General features: G+C 42.0%; 1 protein-coding gene across 1 annotated transcript; it reads right to left on the bottom strand.

Annotated features, from left to right (window-relative positions):
- Positions 1-137: 137 nt before the first annotated feature.
- LOC137287571 (uncharacterized) lies at positions 138-24883 on the bottom strand. Its single transcript, XM_067819936.1, has 9 exons — positions 23877-24883; positions 13371-13454; positions 12344-12502; positions 11198-11318; positions 7919-8039; positions 7382-7564; positions 6209-6332; positions 3246-3671; positions 138-1703 (listed from the first exon to the last, which is right to left on the bottom strand). The coding sequence occupies exons 1-9, from the start codon at positions 24034-24036 to the stop codon at positions 1138-1140; spliced, it is 1944 nt and encodes a 647-aa protein (XP_067676037.1). The 5' UTR covers positions 24037-24883; the 3' UTR covers positions 138-1137.
- Between the last annotated feature and the right edge of the window lie 809 nt (positions 24884-25692).

Below are 25692 nucleotides of genomic sequence, written 5' to 3'. Positions count from 1 at the left end.
AACGTCACCAATCGGAAATGTACTCTCACATACAGTCTAGTTACAGTTAGTATATTTACGAAAACATGCAATTGATTCTTTAAAGAATTACAGGTACGACACTTTCAGCGCATTTTCTGTTGGTGTTTTTTCAAGAGTTTCTTTGACATATCTCCATCTTGGCTGAGCCCTGTTTTCCCGCTATGAGGGACCACCTCCATGGTTTAGTGGACAGATCAGCTGTCGGAACATGGTTTCGAAACTCGCCTGTATCATATTGTAATACATAAAATAATAGCTCGGCACTGAGTAGATGGGACAACGGTTATTTACCGACGTGTTTGAACTCTGTAGATAATACTTCGGGGTATGCAGGTTCGGATTCGGTATACTGTGTGAGTTGGGTATACATGTCAGCATGGTGGGCTAGCCATTAACGTTAGTTTTAGTTTGGGAACAGCCATGTCGCAATGTGAGTGCAAAAAGCGCGAACGCGCACAGTTATGTCATGACCACTTTTTACAATCTCCTACACAGTAGGCGGTATGGTATTTTTAAATTTCACTTTCAAAACAATCAGTCTTGTGAATCACAAATGACACTTCCTCTGAATGTCGGACTTCGAACCCACAAACCACGTGGGTTAACTATAAATATAACAGAGATGTTCCTGGTATCCTTAACGTAGGATAACTGAGAAAGATGTAACTGTCCGCAAACGGCTTGATTCACTAAAATGATTTATATACAACACGCACACTCAGCACAGTTCCTGAAGGGCCGCTAGGGTGTCATGGTTATTACAGCGTTTGCTCGACACGTCGGACGCCCGGGTCCGATACCTATGTGGATTCAGTATGTAAAGCCATCGGAAGCTTGTTGAAAACAATATACGTTGAACATTTTCAAACGTACCGGTACAGATAAAGTTCTCAATAAATCCTGTACGCTGAATCTCATACAACATATCACATGGCTATTGAGCAGACACTCGCTCATAATGCAGTGTTTACAAACACCTTGAGATCGGTCTTAAATGCTTGTGTTCCTGAGACGACTAAAAGCACAACAGTCTCGCGGAAACACGACAGAAGGTTGACGTAATGCTGAAGCATAACGGTCTAGTTTATACCACTACATCGTCATGAATCCGACTCTTCATTTACCCGGCCGTTGTATCCTCCTGTCCGAATTCCGATTACCTTTCGGTTTCCTGTTCTTGCTCTTGTTCGGAAATTTAACTCTGTCCTTTGCTTTCCTTTTCGCATTCTGTTGAACTCTTAGATCAGGTTTACGTACAGTTCTCTCTCTTGGAACTTGTCGTCTGCTTCCTGGCTGACGGCGCTGATTCGTCCTTGACCTTTGCCTTTGAGTAGGTCGACGACGTTGAGCAGGTTTTCTGGTAGGTTTCGATTTGTTTGGTGGATTAACTTCATTTTTGTCCTTTTTCTTTGAACATATAGTGATGTCGCAGTACTGCCACTGTTTCTTCTCCTTCGTGGTGAAGCACCATGGCTTTTTCCTCCTCATTCCGCTGGGGTTCCGACAGTGGTTGTGGTCTCCCAACCCATCACTGTCTTCACGACCTCCCGATGTCTTAGGCTTGAGTTTGTGACTGTGGGGGTATTGCTCAGACCACTTCTGACACGTGATGCCGTCAAGAGTATGGTCAAGTTTGCCTCTGTAATCGCGACCGTCCTTGTACTGACCTTGCTTGCACTTTCCTGAAACCATAGCAACACGTGAATGGGTCTGCTACCTCATCATCGATGCCACTTGACATCACCATCGAACATAAAACAATAAAATAGTATCTAAAAATAAAAGGACAGTGGGTCATCCTCATATTGTCTCAGTGAATCCATATGCTTCTTTACATTGGACACATTAAACATTACTTATTTGTCAATGCCATATCAGAGAGTGATACATTTTTGTTTTATGAAACTCGTTAAATTACACTACGGCGGTGTTTAAGTTTCCATAAAATCACCAACTCCAATGCATAATTATAATTCAGCTGTATTCATACCATTAAACAAAACCACCTTAATGCAGACAGATGTACACTAAACTCGACATATCGCTTTTCTGTACAGAGAACAGATCCGCCAATATATAGCATCTATGAGAACCCTACACTAGCTAATTTTGAACATGTTAATTACAGTGATATCGCCGTTCTCCAGTCACATGCCTTTCAAAAAATAGTACACAGTGCCATTTTGAAAATGGTCAAATGTAACACGTTATAGTTTTTTAGAGATTACGCTTTCTCAGTAAAGTCACATCGAGCCCACAAACCAAGAGTCAGGCAACTTTAAAATCGCTAAGTTCTTTGGTGTGACGAGCGAACGTTTTGACCATTCAGCCATAGCATTTATGCTACCTATCACCTTAATACAATAACGCTTATCACATTCACTTGTTTCATGTAAGAGTTAAAAGCTATATGAAGGACCAATGCTAAGCGTGAAAATTTTGATAACGTGACACGTCCTGGTTACCAGGGAGATAAAGAGCAAACAACAGCCCCTACCCCCGTCCACAGGTCCCTCTCACCAGAGTGGGAACAGGCCAGACCCTGGTGACAGTGTCTGATGTAATACTAGCCTCAATGTGGAGTGAGGAATGAAAAGCTTTCTCGTTGAATCGATTGATAACGATCTATTTTCTTGGCGGTACAGAGAATTTAGAAACCACCGGCTGTATGAGGTTTTCACTGAGTGAGTGTGGTTTTACTCCGTTTCTAGCAATATCCTGTCGGAGACGCCAAAAGTGGGCTTTAAAATTGTCTCCATGCGAGGAATGGAAAACAGGATAACCCAAGCGCTTAAATCACTACGCGCACACACACATACGCACGCACGCACTTGTTTAATCAGTATGTGGGGAATCGAACCTGGGTCTTCGGCGTCACCTGACGCCTGAACCACCTACCTCCTCTTCCCTGGAGAACCTACGAGCTGTCACACACTGATAACACTGGGAATCACTTGCAGAAACTAGAACCATCAGTAAACCAAGGAATTGTTCTGAAAATGCTGGAATATTGCCAAATGCGGAGTAAAACTAAACTCACTCACCACTCCTGAAACAACTGTGCGTTAATTAGTACTGATAAGATCGATGCTAGTGCTGTGGACCACAGGATTTTCTGGTACAGACTCAATTATTTACAGAGCGCCGACACACACCCTAAACGCTGCTGAGTGCGGCGTAAAGCTGGACTCACTCACTAGTACAAATAACTCTTTTCAACTTACTTTTAGCCCGCTTTTCGCATATGAAAGCGTATATGTGGTTGGGAAGCTGTGAGACTGAGCCAGTCCAAACGCCCTGCCAGAGGAACTTCTTGGTGGACTTGTCCTTCACTAACGCCATGGAAGTATAGGTGCCCGGCATTCCTTTTCCCCAATTTGTGAACTTCATATTCTTCGGCTTCCTCTTCTCGCCTTTGTACCACACCATTGACCCGTTGACCGCCTTACCGCCGGTTCTCCAGATGTGCACCTTGGGGAACTTCTTGCTGACAAGCTTCACCAGGAACTTTTCTTCACTCTTGCTTTCTATGCTTACCAGATATGCATTTTCGTTCTGGCATTCCTTATACGCTGCTGAGAACTGGTGCTTTGGCCTGTTGTGGAGCCTGTAGCAGCTTGTCTTGAACTTGAACCAGCTCTTTGGACAAACTGGAAAGAAATACACAATGTATGTAGGAAGGTACTCGATGTCTACCCGCAGCCTGAAAATATTATAGGACCATGCAATCCCATTATTGACGTTACCACCATCGAACCAAGCCTAAACACCAGATCCAATAGATCACCACGCAAACATATACAGGGTCTTGATCGTAACCTTAAATCCCAAGAAATGGAACCTGATGATATCAAGCGTTGTATACACCTGAACCTGAACATACGGACACCTGAACATACGGACAAATACGTGACCGTTTTTAAGAGACAGAATGTTACCATAGATATATTGAGCCGACAAAGTGTTAGCGCCTTGACCTTTCGAAAGAAGCCACCTTGAAACTGTTGAATCTGACAGAAGTAAATAAACAACACATACACGTATCAACAAACTCCCACATATTAACAAATTCTCAAATATTGCTGTTTTGTACAACGGATATCTATCACTTCTGTTAGGCTAGCATATCAAGAAGTCCTCGCATATTGAAGTCTGGTTGAGCGGTTTCATATTGCTTACGTTGCGATATGTTACACTATCACATAGTTCACTGTGCCATATGCAGGCTACGAGTCTAGACAGGCTGATAAACACACTGTCGTCATATGGATGTCGTTACGTCCCTGTGTAGGTAATTAGGACAATATCCTGAAATATCCCAAACGTTCATTGTTCCACCAGGCGGGAATGCATTAAACAAAATGAACCCGAGTAAATTATATTTGAATTAATGTCCCCGCTTTCAAAATTCGATTGTTCACATCTGTTTATAAAACTCCGTGTTGTGTGAACCGTGTGGCAGCGTACAAGACGTCGATGACGGCTGCCGTAATGTCACAATACTTGATTCTGATTGGTCAATTTGAGGTTTCAGATAACACCATGTCCAGTTATAACGCCTTATTTGAAGATAACATCTCCGCGGCACTAATAGTAAGCAATGCAATTCTTGCTTAGTTATTGCAGGTTGACATTTGTAAGAGTGACATTGAAACATTTTTTACGAAATGCAGATTTTTTTACACATTGAAGTACAACCTTAAAACTGTACGACAACAGCTAGAGTTGCATCGAAAACGCTATATCTAAATTGCGCCTTCGGTTACAAACTACATGTACCATCATTTGATATTTAGGAACATATTCTGCAGGAGCTACATAAATAGTTCATAATTAATCCTTTCTCTACAGGACGTTCCATGGTGCAGTGGATAGTGTCAACCGGGATCGAGAAAGGTTGGTAGTCTGATTCGCCACATTGTGTAACCAAAGACGTTAAACGGCAGTACTCACTGTTAACTTGGCATGGGGTCGACCTACAGGGGTAATACATCATGTCAAAGTCAATGTCTCTGAACTGGATAAGGATGTTACAGTTGCAATATGACATGTCACTTAGTTACATTGTCTGGTACAATCATCACGGTCGCTGGTCCATGGCAGTCTCTATATGAGTACATAGTCGCGTATGGACAGGGAAACGCGCACGCGCACGCACACGCACACACCCGCATGCCCATCTCCATATACGTGCAATAATCTCCTTTTCACCTCCCGATTGGTATCCAAATATCATGAACGCGACGTTAAACTCCCTTCCATCTCCCTTTAACCATACCTCAATACATCACATACCTTACACAAACATTCAGGCAGAGTTTGTCCCCAAACAACTGGTTCCCATGCAACTCGTGTTTATGGTAAGACTAAACTAGATTGAATGGACAGTCTCTTTACTTGGTTTATAACATGTCATCTTGTTCAGACCTATTTCGTTATATCAAACACTTGTTTGGATAAGAGAATGCTGTAGTTCAACTGGAATTTTGCTGAATACGGCAACAACGAATAACCAGCCCAAGTAAAGTGATAGCCAGGCTGGTCGTACCGATGACTTACCAGCTCTGCTGCATGTGGTTTTGCTTTTAGCTTTCTTTTACCTCAATGGAAGTTATTTCCCATATGGAGGACGTTTGAGTTGAAAAACTTGACCTCACTGACCAAACGCGGCAGATGGCACTAACATGGGGTGACTGCGAGACTGGTTTCCTTTTCAGGAACATATGATAACGTCCGCACCAAATACCCCATGCTGACCCGGCTGTACAAGTACCTTAGCAGTCCACGATCCCAGCCGAGTTATAACGACCGTCTACTTGTATGACCGTCTACTCGTATCAAATGAGTGGTATCTAAAGGCGGTCTTACAATACCCAAGACAGTCTGTTGGTACCTAAAGACAGTCTAATAATACCAAAAGGTAATCTAATGGGGCAGGCCAAGGGGTGTATATTGACAGTCGAGACTCACACACTGGAATTCTTGAGTTACATTGTGAGGGGATATGGTGCATACTGGCGGCGTAGTGGTACAGAGTCAGTGGTATTTAATAACATTGTGGTGGTACACAACGTAGATGAGGGTACATGTGGAGTTTTAATGGTACATTATGAGAATCTAGTACTACATATGATACTTTAGTTGGTCATATCGACATTCTTTGCAACGGCAGTCTAGAGATACCTACATGTGACAGCGCTGTCTTCCTTCTCGTTACAGTGGTACATGGCTCGTAGCTGGGCGATGTCAATGGTGCTCAGAGCCCGTCTCTGGCCGATCGTCATGCCGAGCTTCTTTCCAATACCTATCACCTGCAACAGTAGGACAGCCTTGTTTACATGTGTACAGGTTTAGGTTGAACAGATCGTAACAGACGTAACGGGTTTTAGTATTGTATTAACTTCTCCAGCAAGAATCATTGGGCGTTATACTACCGTAACAGATTAATCGTGTTGGATTACATTTGTAACAAGCCCGTTTTTAAATACTAACTGTTTGTAGTATATGTTTGTATGTTTGTTTGCTTTATTTTTAACGCCTCACGCAGCAATATTCCGGCTATATGACGGCGACTTGTAAATAACCGTCTTTGGAGCAGACAATCCAGAGAATGACACCATCAGTATCGATCTGCGCAATTGAGGATCGATTATATCAAGTCAGCGAGTCTGACCACCCAATTCCGTTAGTCGTGTGTTTCGACAAGCATGGGTTGCCGAAGAGCAATTCTAACCCATATCTTCTGTAATATGTATGTCATGCTTAATTACTTCATCAGTAAATCCACTAAGATCCACTACTTGCGGCGTAAGACATCTTAAGGAATGATGAGTTCAGTACCCATGTGCAACAGGATGTCACACAGACACGTCAGGATTAATTAATTCAGTAACAGGTACATTTTCATAGATAACGTGATGAGAAAACCAATCAGCTGTTCACCCGAGTTACCTCTCCATGGTCTTCGAGGACGATACTTACGCGACACTCCTTTGACGATTGATTACTGATTACTCATGTTACCTTTACGTAAGGTCTATATGGCTGACGCTTTAGTAAAGCTTTAGTAAAACTTGAATGATTACTTGTTACTTTTGTTACCTTTCAGGATTGCCACTTCCGGTAACACACCTGAGTTTGGTCAATGGTATACTGGTCCATCAGGAGTGATACTTTACGTGCAACCCACTTATGGTAATTACTGACTGCTTTAAGTACGTTTACAGATTCAAGTGATAAATTATCTCAACGGGTCACTTCCTTCAGGTTCAGACAAAATGGACTGATTATTTCAGTACAAATCCTACTTGTTTACAAATCCTGTTGTTTACACTAACAGTGTGTTAGACTAAGAACGTACCTTGAGTGTTGGTTCCCCCATCCGCGTGAAGGCCCACTTGTTATAATGCATGATACTGGAATAGTCGTAAGGAAAGCCCCTTGACGTGGCCAGCTTCTTGCTGAGTTTTTTAAAATCAGGAAGGAACCTAGGAGAGATGTTATCCTTCAGAACCTTGATGTATTCGTCTCGGTCGGGTCGTGCCTAAATAAAACTCAAACAAGTAAATGAAGAAATACTATATATGTTGGATGTAAAACAACAGTGCCCCTCCGCAGTTGCTTGTTTATTTAAAAACCCAAAACTATTTAATGAACGCTTAACATCAATGTGATGTATTCATTTCAGTCGGGCCGTGCTTAAATCAAACACAAATAACTAATTAATACGATATGGTTGAAATGTAAAATAGCATTACGACACCTTCGCAGTCGATTAATCGTTTAAAAATTCTTCTTCGCTCTTCTCTTCTCGTAAAAGTTAAACATCAGTGTTACTTGGTGTTTCGTCTGAGTGATATTTGTAATTAAGACGCATGGAATCACAGAGTTCCAATACCTGTTCGTGCCAGACGCCCAAAGCATGATTAGTTTCGTGGATAGCAGTACCGACGTTTTCACAACCTCTCCCAATGCTGACAAGTTGCGCCCCGCCTCTTTTCCCAACGTTCGACCAGCACCTACAAATATACATGAATAATGCAGACGCCGAACAACATTCATAATTTTAAAATGTGTTACCATTGAGATGAATATACGTCAACACTTGACACACCTGAGTGAAGAAGTAGGGTTAATTTTAACGACGATTTGAACAATATGCAGCTATATCACGGCGTGTCAGCTTAATCAGGGAAACTATATGTTGCAGGTTATCCATGTGACAATGCGAGAGGGATGCGCTGACTTCACACGTTTACCAGCCTGGTGAACCCAACACGCATCGTTGTGCTCCTGCCAAACCAAGTAATATTTGAGTGAGTGAGCAAGAATTGACAACATTACAGCAATATCACGGCGGGGACAGCACAACTGGGCGTCACACTTTGTACCCATTTTGGGAATCGAACCCGGATTTTCAGCGTGAGGGGCGATTCTCTAGGCTACGCCTCCCTTGGAAAAGAACCAGTACACATGTAATACTGCCCATTGCACTTAACACCAAGTTTTCTGAAGACATTTATCAACATTCCGCAAGTCTTTTTAATTACAACGCTGTGACCGCTCTCACAATATTTGTGTAATATTATCGTAAGGAACCGCCCTAAGGTCTTACTGACTGCCTGTGTGGTTTCTGTCGAAACTCTCTAGCCGTCTATACATGTTCTGTAACGAAACAAAACACATACAAGACCTATAGGAATTTATAACCTGATGAGGTTGACTTGACTAAGCTTATTTCCATTAGTTTTTTGTTTTGTTTTCGAACAGGGGAACATTTCAAGGGTTGAATCACGCAACAGTTTTGTACGTGAGTAGAACGTGGGATCCATTAGAAAGTTCAAATTCTGAACGTTTCGGGAAAAGTCAGAGTTGTAGAACATTTTAGTGCTTACTAATCTATAGGTGGATATTTTGTCTGGACAGCTTGTGTCAGTGCTGAATTTTTACGATATGAACTTTAGGTTCAGAGGCGATGTTGAACAAGAAGGCCCTTGGCCATATTATTATATGGTCTTTGCCGTTACGAAGACAGGGATATGTACGGATTACGTGATCTGTATAACCCTTGATACATAAATGTCTTGTTAGCGTAGAAGCCGTTCTATCGAAATGGAGGGATCCATGTAAACACAATCACAAAACGATGATTAAATAAGAAATACGCTGGAATCACGTTTCTACTTCGACACACAGTAAGTTCGGTATAACACTGTTGATTGTATAATGCCGCCCCAACAGTTAACACAATGAGCTCACCATGCAGAAACATGTCTAGATTTTGCCAAAGAAATATCAAATATTGTGTCAGTGCTCACAAAATTACAGAAGACACTTGTCCTCTCGACTACAAAAATGTTACCTGTAAACATTCAGTCCCAGTGGAACATAAACAAACATGTTTACCAACAGAAAATCCCACAAATAACTTTCTGTCTAATAAACGACTTTTCTAGAGGATGTGTTTTCACAACTCTAAATATAACTTTACTGTAGGTAATGAAATACACAGAGGACTGTGGAAAGTTTGTGAACTTGAAGTGCTCTCACCATCAGACTAGTTAGTGATAATGAACATAATCCAGTACTTAATGTGGGGTTATAGATATGTATTCAGTTTTTTTCTTTCTAATGTGTTTTAGGACGCTCCACTTGCGAACTTATAATCGGTTTTAATAGTAATGAGCCACTTTTTCGTCGCGTCACTTAGTTGCTAGCAAATTTTGCTGTGCGCACCCACTGTGGAACCAGTGTAAACATATTACTGTCCGTCCCTTAACTCAAGTCTTTGAAGGGCATTTAGAAGTGAAATGCATAAGAATGAAGATTTTATGGATATCAACTTCTTTATATGAGAACACAACGTTTCGGAGTTAATGCTTACTCCTTCATCAGGCCCCTTAACTCCTCTTCAAATGACACGGTCAGCCTGGTTCCTAGTCCGAGATAAAGATCCTGAACCACATTATTTCACGTAATGCTTCAGTAGTCCTCCCTACAATGTTTAATCCCCAATGAAGCAAGTCTACATTTCCCCAGGTTGTGAATCTCCCATCTCACTGGAGCTCCTTTTCAGTTTAAATGAGTTTATTTGTTACTATCAGAAATATATGTACACAGGGGCATTTGCCTTAGACTACCCTGTTCCCGGAGTCTGCTGCGTTGCGCTTCGTAGAGCAGCAGAACCCGGGAACCAGGCTGCTCACAAGAGCCGGTCACCAGTTCCTGTGTTTCATTCACACTGAACAGTCCAGGCAAAAAACACCGGTAAAGTGTACACACTTAACATACAAATGACATACAGTCTCCAATGCCGTGCCCACAATTGTTACAAGCAGGACGCTAGTTTGGCTGTCTACTTAACATGTGCATGGCATTCTTTCGTTTCGCTTTTATTCCTGTTCCTATTTTTCCAGGTGCAAGTTGGTTTCCTAATTGGAGCATAGGTATTTCCTTTCCGTCAACATCCGTGTACATGTATGTGGATCAGGACTGTACTTAACTTTTCTCAATAGAGGGGGCACTTTCAACATTATATATGTTAAAATCAATAGTATTGATAAACAGAAACGAATCTGTACAAAAAATTGGGGGGGGGGGGGGGGGGGTGGTGGCTGCTTCCCCTCTGTCCCCTGGTCTCCCTACGGCGCTATGTATCGTCGTCTTGTTCCATTGTACCAGCCTGTGGAGTCACTCAGGGCACAGTTCGCAGAAAATAAATGGTTACACACACTTTAAAACAGTTAAGGAATGAAAAATAGTGACCGCAGTGTATCAGTGACCCCAGTCCAGTCCCTGGGTTCACTTGGAAAAAGTCGGATCGGGTTTACGCGTTAACACACATTGTACACATTTTACCTTTAACAGCGAACTTTGTTGATAAACTGATTGCCCCAAAAGAGAGGGGTAAGTTCCACACCCGTGATATTGCTGGAACATTGCTAAAAGTGGCATAAAACCATACTCTTCCACTAGATCGCGTAAGGGCCCCAGGGTAGCCCAGTGGTTAAAGCGTTCGCTCGTCACGCTGAAGACCTGGGTTCGATTCCCTACATAGGCACAGTGTCTGAAGCCCTTTTCTGGTGTCCCCCGTCACAGTATTGCTAGAATATTCCTAGAAGCGGCGTAAACCCATACTCACGCCTACGAGTATGGGTATATGTGTCGTACTACGTACCCTGGTTCACTGATGTACCGCACATAGTCCTTGTCTTTCTCTGTCTTCTTCTTAAACTTTATGCAAGTGTGGAGCTCAATCTGTTGGATGGCGCGCTTGATCACCTTCTCGGAGGCTGGGTCTGAAAACAGGAATATTGAGTAATTTTACAATTGCATAATATTGTATTTTTAGTATTAACAATGTTTCACATTATTTATTGCCGCCCTGTATATGACGTCCTTCTGGAAACTAGTGGTGTTTGGACGAGATGATCTGGTGACTGATATCATGGCCGTTGTACACAAACAAGTTAAGAAGACATGCATCATACGTCAGCAAGCCTGACCACCAGATCCCGGTCACGTCTTTGACAGCAAGCATGGGTTGCAGGATACAGCGAGTGAGTGGGTTCGTTTTACGCCACAGCCAGCAATATTCTAGCTAAGTGGCAGCTGGCTGTCAATAATCGAATTTGGACAAGACAATCAAGTGATCAACGGCATGAGCGTCGATCTACGCCGTTGGGATACGATGACGTGTCAACCAAATCAGTTAGCATGGCCACCAGATCCCGTTAGTCGCCTCTTACGACAAGGATGGGTTGCATTCTAACCCGTATCTTTGTCTTTCTGCTGAAGACAAATTTCAATGCGTATATGAACGGTGTATCTATATCCAGATAATAGTTTGAGATTTGAGTGAGAGAGTATGCTTTTACGATACTTTTAGTAATATTCCAGCAGCACCACGGCAGGGGACACCAGAAATGGGCTTCACACATTGTACCCATGTTTGCAGTCGAACCCGGGTCTTCTGTTTGACGAGCGAAAACTTTAACCATTAGGCTTCATACCGCCCCTTTTGAGATATAAGTATACCTGGAATAAACCATGCACCACAAACTCTAGTTTTCCCTGTACAATATCTGTTCTCCCATAATAACTACCAGTTTACAATGTAGTATACCGATACCAGCATACAGATACCAGCATACAGATACCAGCATACAGATACCAGCATACAGATACTAGGAAAACGTAGCATATCTAATAACACGCTTGAACTGTCCAGCGGATTTAGAACTCGTCTACGACTTAAATGGTGTTTGACTGAAATGTTGTTCAAAGCGGATTTTAAACTAACGTCACTCACGCTCTCACTCACTTATTCCTTCATCCATTATGTAGGGGACGACAGCGTCCTTCCAAAGCTTGTTCCGGAACCTCATGGTTGCTCGCTTCCTCCGTCTCCGGGATTCGGGGTAAATGAAGTTCTCGTCATCCTTCTTCAAGACGATGTCACCCTGGTAGAACGGCGTGCCCGCTGAGGACAGAGGACAATGGGACTGTGATAGCGTTTGCTACGAGCTTTTGGTTAATTACATTCCTTACACAAAAGGAGAGTTCAGATTCTTTACACAAAGGAGAGTTAAGATTCTTTACTCTAAAGGGCAATTCAGATTCTTTACACAAAAGGAGAGTTCAGATTACTTACACAAAAGGGCAATTCAGATTCTTTACACAAAAGGAGAGTTCAGATTCTTTACACATGAGGACAGTTCCAATTCTTTACACATGAGGACAGTTCGGATTCTTTACACATGAGGACAGTTCAGCTTCTTTACACATGAGAACACTTCAGATTCAGATGTCGATACATAAGAGCACAGTTGAGATGGATGACACAGGAGAGAGCGATGAACATGATGCGAGAGGACAGTTGAGATGCTTTACATCGTAAGACAATCAAGACACCTGGCATAATGAAGTAACAATCTTGAGTGAAATAACATAATTGCGTGGTCTGTTGGTTTGTTGTAAGGCCACACTCAGCAATATTCCAGCTATATTGCGTCGGTATGTCAATATTATGAACCAGACAATTCAGTGATTAACAGCATGAGCATCGATCTACGCAGTTGGGAACAGATGACATGTGTTAACCAAGTCAGCGAGTCTGACCACCCGATTCCGTTAGTCGCCTCTTGCGACAAGCATAGTCGCATTTTATAGCAAGCACGGGTGTCTGAAGATCAGTTCTAACCTGGATTTTATCGGGTCCAAATAACACAGATGGAAAGCCTTTTATTTGTATACAGGCCCCTGCTGGATCGCCATGCTGGGTCTTCCTTTCTCCGAGATCAATGGAAATAGGAAAATTCTTGAAGCGAAAAGCACGGTACCATACCCACCTGTGCCCCTTGGTATTTGGGGCTGTTCTTCGCGGCCACCTGTCTGTGGGTCGGAAAATTTGCACAGGGACGGCGGACAGATCCCTGGAACACAAACACACTGCGACTAGTATGCTAGTTGCTTGTTTGGTCGGTCGATCGATCGATCGATAGAACGATCGAGGTAGAGAGAGAGAGAGAGACAGACAGAGAGAGGGGTAGAGAGAGAGGGAGAGAGAGAGAGAGAGGTGGTATTGCTTTATTTTTCATATACTTAAGCTACAATGGTTACACGTTGTGAACGACAAACACAATTCACGTAATCCATCCGCCTCAGTTACCTGCAGGTGGCCCGGGTGTGTCTCAGTCACATCACCCACACTACCTGTGTTTACGTCGTTTACACCTCATGCATACACGTTTCTTCACATGAAGTGTAACCTGAATAAATACCTTGTACAACTACGCATCAAAGTATTTCATCCGTTCATTCCGTTGTCCATTTGAAACGACCCTATTCTTGTTAGTTAAATTCATTCAGCGATATTTAGCCCACCTGACAAGGAAGGAATGCTTAATTACCCGTGGAAAATTCTACCTAGGTGTGTGTCAGTGCCGGTGAATAGATATAATGTTATACAGAGGACTTGCTTGGCTGAAAGGTGAAGAGGTGTAAAGGTGTAACTATTGTGGAATACCGACATGTTTATTTATGTTTAATGTATATTAAGGCGTATATTCACACGGGGATGCACGTGTGATCATTTAACGATGGACTTGGACACTGAAGTAGTGAATTAGACTATGGCTTAGTCTCTGAATATATAAATTGTAAGTTATATATATTAGACATATAATTTTACGCTACTTTTAACAATATTCCCGGAACATGACACCCAGGAACACATGAACGGGCTTCATACATTGTACCCGTGTGGGGAATCGCACCCGGGTTTTCGATGTGACGATTAAACCCCTTAAGCACTAGGATACTTCATTCCCCACCGCATGAGGTTAAAAATATCAATAATTATTTTATCACTTTTATCAACATTTGAAACATGGCAGGGGCCAAATTCATTTCATACCCGTTCCCTGTTTATTTGTATCATTTTCACAAAGAATTACACGACCTGAATTGAAGTGGTTAAATACACATAACCACATTCAACAGCTCCTCCAGTTTTCAGTTATATAAAACTTTTTATACCACCCTGTGCAAGTAAATGTGTTTCAAAATTGATACTTTCTAGCACTTGAAGTAAACCCCATTAATCACAATTCCATTAGACACAACATACTGTAACAATCAACGGCAATAGATGGGATGATGGAGATTAAAAGAAAGGAAAAGACCAAAAAAACACTGCCGCACTTAAACATCACAGAATGGTTATCTCACCTCCACCGTCACGCAACCTGGCCCTGTTGAGTAATAGACGTAAATCTGGTATTTAGCGTAATGCTTCTTCGTGTCTACTTAATGCCCATCTGGGTAATGCGCGAATGTTGTTACAGGTCTGTCACTAGAGCCCGGTTACTATTTGTTGAGAAACCACCCTCCCTCCCTCCTTGGAACTCACCAAAGATTGGTTAATTGTTTCTCTGGTTACTCATATTTCAACTCTGACGCCACCAAAAGAGCTCTAAGAACATTTACTTTCCTTAGCCCAAAACATGACACCTCGGTTAGATTATACACCGTCGTGGTGGATTTGTAAGTTTGACATGCATTTATGTAGGCCAGTTGTTACCCAAGGGGTAGACTTGCATAAGTTTCGAATGGTAATATTTTATAGCTCAAATAAAACATTCTAAAAAAAAAAGAAAATAAATAGACAGTCGTATGAATAAACAAAAACAACACATGGTTCCTCAAACAGACAGGTGTCCTCAGATGTGTACTGTCTATACCTGTATCTTTAAAGGGAAGAGTCTTGAAGCAAGTCTACTGTCGGCTTATCTAGACCTGCCTCTTTAAAGGGAAGAATTACTATACATCCATGGGCTCAGCATTCAGTACAGTCTTGAAGCAAGTCTACTGTCGGCTTATCTAGACCTGCCTCTTTAAAGGGAAGAATTACTATACATCCATGGGCTCAGCATTCAGTACAGTCTTGGAGCAAGTCTTCTGTCGGCTTATCTAGACCTGCCTCTTTAAAGGAAGAATTACTATACATCCATGGTCTCAGCATTCAGTACAGTCTTGGAGCAAGTCTTCTGTCGGCTTATCTAGACCTGCCTCTTTAAAGGGAAGAATTACTATACATCCATGGTCTCAGCATTCAGTACAGTCTTGGAGCAAGTCTTCTGTCGGCTTATCTAGACCTGCCTCTTTAAAGGGAAGAATTACTATACATCCATGGGCTCAGCATTCAGTACAGTCTTGGAGCAAGTCTTCTGTCGGCTTATCTAGACCTGCCTCTTTAAAGGGAAGAATTACTATACATCCATGGGCTCAGCATTCAGTACAGTCTTGGAGCAAGTCTTCTGTCGGCTTATCTAGACCTGCCTCTTTAAAGGGAAGAATTACTATACATCCATGGGCTCAGCATTCAGTACAGTCTTGGAGCAAGTCTTCTGTCGGCTTATCTAGACCTGCCTCTTTAAAGGAAGAATTACTATACATCCATGGTCTCAGCATTCAGTACAGTCTTGGAGCAAGGCTAACCAATTGCAAACGGCTGCCTTTGCCAGTACGTGCCGAATTAGTGGCAGGTGATTAATTTTTTCACAAAAAGGTGACATTACCAAGTCGACTGTCTTTTTAGAGTATTGATGTATTTTCTTCCTCTCAGTGCGAACTATTGCATGACGTCCGGAAACTATTGGGTTGCGGTATCGGCGGTGTTTTCAGGATCACGAGTCTCCCTGATAACGAGCCAGTGGAACAAACACGTGTCAGTGTAACCCCTATCCATAAACTTTGACTTAGGAAGAAATTAGGAATCAACGAGAAAGCCCTCACTCCATCAGAGCTGAAGGTAGACTTCATCTTTGAGACGTGTAGCCTGTCGTATTCAGTTAATTCGATCTTCATATAAAACCTTGTGCATTCATCTTGTTTGGCTCCTCATAAAGACAAAGATGGCGTTCGTCCTCACCAAACACCCAGTTAGACAATTTGGTCCTTCAGTTTGTTGTGCAAGGAATGCCCGAATTCATACAGGTTCCAGGCCTTTGCTGAGACCTTCGAGCACATGCAGGGAACTGACTAACCTAGAACATGGAGTTGTTTATACCAAAAGAGAACTTTTAAAGATGAAACTGGATGACCATTTAATATGTACTTTCTGTAATGAAAACACATGTCATATACATTTCGAATATGAGAAAATAACGTCAAGCATACAAGAATTACAACTGACAACATTTCACGTTTGGTTCTCTAAGTAATAACCCACTGCTTTATCATACAATACTTTCTGCTAAAGTCACATCTATATTTGCTCCCTGAAAAATATAATTCTCAACTTAGAAAACTCTATAAAGATTTTAAAAGACATTTTCATGATTGAAAAATTCATATTCAAAAGAAACAATTTTTTCGATAAATTCTCATACACATGGTTTCGTCTACCGGAATATTCCAACTGTGTGTTCCGGAATTACCATTGTTAACCGTTGAACTTCCATGGCAATATATACATATATATTTCATGTATCAGCAATGTATACTAACATATCACTATCTGTATACATATCCTGCAAATATGTATTCATGGGAACAATAAAAAGAACAAAACCCACACACAAAAAAACTGGAATCTTAACCCAGGAGAATCTAGGATTCCAACCACATTCGTAGGAATCTGTCAGACGCAGAGCCCGCAACGCTTCACAAGGTTCTGTTTGCTCTCCGTTTCCCAGACACCCATATGGATTCGTCTATTTTGTAATATTTTACACAGATTTCGTTGGCAGTCTATGGCTACTACAGAACCGCGCGGCCATGCTATGCAAACATAATTGGAATTCCTTTATGAAAGAGTCTCGTGTATAAAGTCCTCAGGTAACAAAGCAAGCGCAGCGAGTCAGCCTTGTGATAACATGCAAAGCTGCTCGTACCCGTGAACCAAATAGCGTTGTATACACGTGTGATCGTGTATACACGAAAGGCTTAACCTCCATATTACAAAAACATCTTTATCATAGAAGGACTTACAGAATGTATACAGATTGGAGTTCAAACCAGGGACACATAATTGCTGACCATAAATATATATGCATATATCTTAACGTATGTGGCCGTTGGGGTAGCATGTTGACCCGAGTATCAAGACCCGAGTTCGATTCCCCACATGATACACTGTGTGAAGTCCATTTTTGATGTCATCGGCTGGAATATTGCTAAAACTCAAATGCAGTTTTGTGAAACTCAAACTCACTCACTCACTCACCCATAACGTAGTTGGGGGCACTGGATAAACGGTCACAGTGCACCCAATAAGTATTAATGCCCTGAAAACGAAACATACCCGGCCTAGATGACTCGTAATGTTGGAATACTGGCCATGTAGAAGAACTCGCAGAATAGTTTAATTTGCTATGGACATTTCATGATGTCAAGAAAGTATTCCCCAAATTTTAGCCAGTTTCGAAAGATTGAGTGACGAGCCAGTAAAACAACGGGAGGTTGTGACCTTTGAAATATGGACACATTTGGGAAGGTGCAGAGATGAAGTGTTCCCAGAGGGGCCTTAACAACCATAGCCCTCCATACAGGCCCGAGTTGTACATTGAGGAAGCGTGCCCATCCTATGTCAGGGATGGTCAACGCCATGTCTCTGCGTGTCATCCAGTTGTAATATAGCTACAATGCTACTGACAGTGGGTTCATGTCGCTTTTAGAAACATTGTGACGGCATGGGAACGTTTAGAAGAATCCCAGCCATCGAAGTAATCAGGAGTGTGTTTAGTTTTTCACCGCATTTAGCAACATTCCAGCAATGTCAATGCGGGTGACATCAGAAGTATGCTTGACAAATTGTACCCATATGGGGAATCGAACCCGGATCTTCGTCGTGACGAGGGAACCTTTTTAGCACTTGGCTCCCCCACGACCCCCGTCACAAGGATATCACACACTCCAACGTATCGCCGTGTTAACTCTCTTGCCATGATCGCGTATCATAAATACACCCTTCTTTCAAATTCCGTTTGGATTTTAATACACACAGCTATGCCAACAGGAGTTTCTTATCTTGAGAAATGTTAACACGGACGCGTTCTAAGAGTAATGTAAAAGACACCAGAACCGTCACATCAAACATAAAGGATTCAACTGTGAGGACCAATTTCCCCTGAACGTTGTGCTGGAAGACCAGAGAGACCTAACCTCTGCAGCCATGTGTTGCAACAGTTGGCCAGCTGTGGGGAGTTAGCAAGGGGAGTGGGGCTATGAGGGAGGCAACTAGTTGACCTTTAGTCTACACCCACAGTCTTTCAAGATGGGATGTTCATTAACAGTAGTTCCTGATGCCTAAAGGTCTGTTTTGATCTGTGTCGCTCGGAGGGATTTAGTTTTGTATTGCAATGAGGGATGGATTGAGTGTATGTTTCGCCATTTTGAACAATACCACAGCAATATCACGACAAGGCACCTGGAATGGGCTTAATGGGTTTGTACACACGTGGGAGATAGAACCGGCACCTCCAGTAACGAGTGCACGCTTTCCCCACTATGCTTCCACTGTGTCCCCATATGGCTTTAAAGAAACGTTTCTTTAAAACAAGTTGAACAGGAATATCGGAATCATACCAAACGCCGATGTAGCACTCTACTTTATTTATATCATGGGGTGAATTTTTGACGTATGAGTGAGTGAGTGAGTGAGTAAGTGAGTGAGTTTAGTTTTAGGCAGCAATATTCCAGCTATATCGCGGCGGTCTGTAAACAATCGAGTCTGAACCAGACGATCCAGTGATCAACAGCACGAGCATTGATCTGCACAACTGGGTTTTGATGTGTGAGGAAAACCCGATATAATGAAGGGTTTACACATTTACTGCTGCAGTTGTCCTACTGTTTCGGGTATGGTTCTGACGAACTTACAGATATGATCAGATCAAACAGGTATTCGAATAACCTTCATGGGGGACTCAATGTCCAAATCATTGAGTGTTCCTGTAGGATATGATACGAGTTAAAACATGCCGACTCACTTTCATATAATGTCCAATTGAGCCAGGGAATAACATATCAATTTTCGATCGCGTGAACATCAATACAGGCATGAAAAATACAGCGATTGGGGAGTAAATTATTTTATTTTCTGCATTGTTTGATAGGGAACACAAAAAACGGCTTCACAAAATACTACTGACTTTGAGAGTCAGACCTGGGTCAGCGGGTGACGAGTCAAACTTTTATTTACTGGGTTACCCTAACCCCCTAAGTAAATTAGAAAAGGACACGATATTTTCTGATAAGGTGCCAGAGAAATGGTTATTTCATTTAAATGTAGTTCCGTAAATTACTTATTTTGAGAAATCTAAAACTCATTAGTTAAGAACATATCAGCGGGATTTGACCGAACTATGGATGTCAAACAATTGAGCAGTACTACACTAATTCCCCTTAGCCGTGCGCTAATCCGCTGATCATAGGTTCGAAACCCGTAAAGAGCAGCAAATCCATCAAACATACTGATTTACTGTTGCATATAAGGGAATTGCCCCTGTTTTGGGCATGGTTGGGTAGCCTAGTGTTTAAAGCCTTCGCCTGCCACATCGAAGACCCAGGTTCGATTCCCATATGGGATGCTATATAGGTGAAAGCGGCGTGAAACTCAACTCACTCACTCCTGTCTGTTTGGTTAGAACGACACTGTGTTTGCTTTGTAAACTCCATGCACTCGAATTATTATTACATGGGCATGTGAACGGCTCACTTAAAATTCCACAACAGTTTTTATGGTATATTTCAAAACAGCGTTTGCGCACGCTTTCGGTTTAAAACCGTCACAAACAGAACTATCATAAATCCCTAGAAACATGATACATGTACCTTGATGGTGCATGCGGAATTGGGTCTAACAGAAGACTACAGTGCAGAAATTTGAGAAATGCTTAAAGAAAACATGGAGTGGGAGACTTGTTTTGATTTTAACCACGGAGAGGGTGCGTCGGAGTTCGTCGATTGGGCCAACCAGACAAAAACACACTGGTCGAGTCGAGGTCGTATTTACCTGTACAGGTGCGCTTGTGCATGCTAATGAACTGACCCGATCAGGTACTGTAGTTGACGGGCGGTGAGGGAGTTTAATAGTTAAAGCTGTTTTCGTCATTCTGAAGCTCAAGGTTCATTACAAACATGGGTGAAGTCTGTGATAATGATATTGGTATGAGGCCTGGCACTTTAATCACTTATAGTCTGTTTGCAATGAAAACATACCGACGAGTGAGTGAGTGAGTTTAGTTTTAAGCCGCGTTTAACAATATTCCAGCAATATCACGACGGGGGACACCAGAAAATGGACTGCACACATTTTGCTCATGTGGGGAATCGAATACGGGTCTTCGGTGTGACGAGCGAACGCTTTAACCACTAGGCTACCCCACCTAAAATTAATATTGCTAAACTGAACAATTCGATCTCATCATCTTAGGATAAAAGCTGTTTACAAAAGATCCTTGTTTCCATTTATTGGTTTGTATTACAAAGGGGTATGCACATTAACTGAAACGCCGAGAACAAGAAGGGTTGGTCTTAGCTGACGTTCATCACGTATCGCGCGTGCATTTGTTTCACTGTTCCAACTACAATGCTTAACCTCTTGTGATACAATCCAATAACAGCGATTTGAATCTATGATCATTTGTTAAACAACTTTTATCATAAGTTGAATAAAATTCTGAGATTTAAATCTTCAGGTAGCAAGGTAAAAGTACGAGCATTTGCAATCTTAGTTTCACTTTGTTTCATTTACTTAAGTGAATTTCATCGGTACGTTTTCACTGCAAACAGACTATAGATAGGTGAAGGAAAGGAAAGGTTCTATGAACTGGATGCATCACGGTGCAATGTGAGTACGGAACCACTCAAACGTGTGGTCGATAGCTTAAGCAACGTCATGTCATCGACTCTCTGTTATTCAGTCGAATGATCCCCGATCCGTATAGTAGTCCCAACGACAACCATGTATAACCGGCAACATAGCAAATCACATGACACCAAATTTTCACTAGTATTGGAAATTTCAGCGACACGCCAAATATGCGTAATATTAATTTGAAATTGGGGTAGTCAAGTAGTCAAAGTGTTCGCTCGTGACGCCAATTCGAGTTCCACTTTGGTAAAGACCGGTTACCTTGCTTGCCATGATATTGTTGGAATATTGCTAATCTGAATATTGCGATGTACATTTAGGCCTGTGAAACTAAAAAGTTGTCTTTGTAGCGATAAAGGCACACCTCACGCAGTCACACACACGCACACGTGCCCGCACGTGTACATATATACTCATGTTTAACAAATCAGGTAACATAATACCCCGTCCAAGCGTTATCGTTACAACGTCTACACCTTGAAATGTCGTCACGGTGTAGAACGCCACACGCTGCCAGCAAGATGCTCATTATCCCAAATCTCACCGTAAAGCGTTTACCGGGTCAGGGCGGTGTATTACTATCATCAACATCTCTCATGTACGTGACCTATAATGTCACAGTTCAATGCCAATGAAGAAATGCACATACAGATTTCAGCTTTCTCAAATGCACTTTTTTCAGAATCATTACACTGACATCTATCTATTTTGTTGCACTGATTCAGCTACTCAGTTAAACTTCGGTTTACGTGAAGTGGCGTTACTTTGTTTACTTGTAATGGAGTTAGATCCACTGACCTTTGCTACCGTGTTTAAGTAAAGTTGCGTTAGTTACTTGATTTACGTGCACTGACGTTAGCTACAGTATTTAGTAAACTTCTGTTCGTTTGTTTAAGTAAGTACTTTCTTACCTGTAATGACGTTAGCTAGTGTGTTTACCTGTAATGACGTTAGCTAGTGTGTTTACGTGTAATGACGTTAGCTAGTGTGTTTACGTGTAATGACGTTACATCCATTGGCGTTAGTTACTTTATTTACGTGCACTGACGTTAGCTAGTGTGTTTACGTGTAATGACGTTACATCCATTGGCGTTAGTCACTGTATTTACGTGCACTGACGTTAGCTAGTGTGTGTAGGTGTAATGGCGTTAGCGACTGTTTACGTTCACTGCCGTTAGCTACTGAGCAAGCTCGTAGTGTTACTTTCAGCCTGGTTACCTGTGATAACTGTAGCTAGTGTTTAGCATTACAGATAAACTGTCATTTTTTTACGTTAGCTACAATTTACATATAGTGAATTTAGCTATTGTGATTAATTGTTTGACGTTAGCTATTGTGTTTTCGTGCACTGATGTTATGTACTGTTTATATTGTGCATTGACGTTAAATACTATTTCTTTTCCCGTGTATTGACGTTGTAGCTCCTCTGCATTGACCTGAGTAAATGCTTAATACGTAATGACGTTAGATGGTACATACTTTGGGCAGTGAGTAGGGACGCTGCATTATCTTTAATATACACTGTAGCCACTAGTGGTACGTTAAAATGAATGTCGGTTGATCAGTTATTCTGTGACTTGCACGTTGACTATGCCTTTCCGGACAGGCGGAGTCGGCTTAATCTCGTATACATGAATGGATAAACATTTGAAGTCAGGTAAAGAAACTTTAATATAAAACACGGTGTTTATATTTGAAGATTGACGTTTTCTTATATCGAGCAAACAAGAGGACATTTTATTCAATTCTGTTTTCAAAACACACCCAAAACATTTCAAAGCCGCATGGAAATGGTTCTTGAAAGGTTTGCCACTTCAAAGGCATAAAAAAAACCACTGAAACATGAAAACATTATAACATGCAACAGTGTGCAGTCCAACACAGCCCCGCCTGTCATCCTCACACCGACAAAAACAGGCACAACACTCGTAAACATAAACAGCACAGCCTCTCCAACACGCATACAATCTCAACATGCACAACACTTGCACATGTTCAATACTCGCACACGTTTAATACTCGCACATGTTCAATACTCGCATACGTTTAATACTCGCACATGTTCAATACTCGCACATGTTCAATACTCGCACACGTTCAATTCTCGCACATGTTCAATACTCTCACATGTTCAGAACTCACACATGTTCAATACTCGCACATGTTCAGAACTCACACATGTTCAATACTCGCACATGTTCAATACTCTCACATGTTCAATACTCGCACATGTTCAATACTCTCACATGTTCAGTACTCACACATGTTCGATACTGGCAATAGGTACAATACACGCAGCATGTACAATACTTGCAATATGTACAACTTTTGCAACATCTTCTATACTCGTAACGTTCACAACACTCGCAACATGTACAACACTCGCAACATGCAAAACAGTCGCAATATTCACAGTACTTCCAATATGCCAAACACTCGTAATATATACAATACTTCCAATAGGCAAAACACTCACGTTTGTTAACCTCCCATGGCTCCCAGAATTGAGCTCTTCGCTTAGACACGTGAACCACGATTCTTGCAGCCGGCAGTATGTTTGTTGTAAAGGTTGTGCAGCCCGTGAGAAGCATCACAACAAGGCTCAACAGCCGTACACTGACATCCATCAAAGACATGTCCAGATGATGCTTCAGAGGCTGTAGGCTGTTTCAGAGTGCATCTAAACGTATCCCACTACTCTCGCCCAGCTGATGGATCCAACAACTCTCTCCGGCTAGTGATTGTGATGATGCATGCTACACCGATCCACGAGGATTCGTATATATTCAATATGACCCACAACTGTCAAATAGCCGCCAATGCCTCCAGGGAATAATTTGCAGGGTGATGCAACATAAACGTCCTTCAGAATTCACAATTATGAAGTATATCCTGCATTTCGTACGTCGTTATCTTCAAAACCTGTCTTAATATTCACTTCCTTGACAAGCTGCCTCACAAACTATAGCAACAAACCTGTATCGTGATCCACACTTCACAGCACAGTCTTCTAGGTTGCTACGTCTATGTACCCAAGTACCCAACTATATCCATCACACAATATCGTGTAAATCTCCCCAGTATAAACTCCAAACAGCAGAGACCGTATCGGTGACAACATCTTGGCTAGGAAACTCTCGTAAGATTCCCTTCCTGACTGCTTTTCTGGGTGCAGCCACTGTGACTCTTACCCGTGCTCCAGTTAACGCACATCATGACCTATTGAGATGAAACTACTATCCACACAGGTCCTGTCTATGGATGACAGCACACGTGACTTTCTAGGTGGGTAGATTATCGTTGTTGATCTAAAGTAAACACATTATCCTGGCAAAGTGGACATTATTCTTAAAGAACACTTCCCTTTGACTACTGTAGATGCTCTGGTTGCTAATGTTGAGACGAGTGAGGTGAAATATATTCGGTCTATAGAGACCTGTGTTACACTTCCATCCCTAAGTCCATGACATGCAGACAGGTCTTCCCAGCACGCGATCAATAGCTGTGTTTATATATCCCCGTGCTGTTCCATTCATAGCCTCTGAAATCCCAGCTGTGGAGGTGGTTCCGGGCTCATTCGATTGGACAGGCGAGTAGGCGGTTAACTAATCATTTTGAAGTAGGTGAGCAGTAACAGTGATTACACACACTCGACAAACTAGAAGGTATGTGTGTTAGTAATCGCTCAGTATGTGTGTTAGTTGTCCAGAGGCACAATTCCATATGTATCAAGTTTCTGTGTCAATGTGTCAGTCGCCCAATTAATGAATATATAGACTGACACACAATAGACACCCATATCCCACTTTTTACGCGAAATGAGAAGCAATGCCATTTTCTGATGACAAGTGTATTTCTAAACACACAAAATGAGAATCGAACCAGTACGAAAAACGTCAGTGTTTGAGGATCTCTATATGCTTATACATTTTGCTGTTTATTCTGAAAAGCCAATACGTACGTCTCCAAACAGTTTCAGAATATTGGACCAGACAATCCAGTGATCGACTGCATGGGCATCAATGTACACAAAGGCGATTCGATGACGTGATAGATAAAACAGCGAGCTAGGGACCCGTTTCACAGAGCCGTCGTAACGTTGCAATTGTCGTACCTCCTATATTGTAACACAAACTTACGACAGTCTTAGAGCTACGATAGCTTTGTGAAACGGAGCCTAGGGCCTAGATTTTCGAAGCCCTCTTAGCGCGAAGATAGTCGTAAGTTATTGTTAATGTATGGCACTTACGACAATCTTAGCGCTAGGAGAGCTTCGAAAATCTGGGCTGTAA

The sequence above is a fragment of the Haliotis asinina genome, chromosome 6, assembly GCF_037392515.1.
Source record: "Haliotis asinina isolate JCU_RB_2024 chromosome 6, JCU_Hal_asi_v2, whole genome shotgun sequence".
NCBI classification, from domain to species: Eukaryota; Metazoa; Mollusca; class Gastropoda; order Lepetellida; family Haliotidae; genus Haliotis; species Haliotis asinina.
The sequence above is the reverse complement of the archived record's forward strand: the minus strand, read 5'-3'. Positions and strand labels throughout refer to the sequence as shown.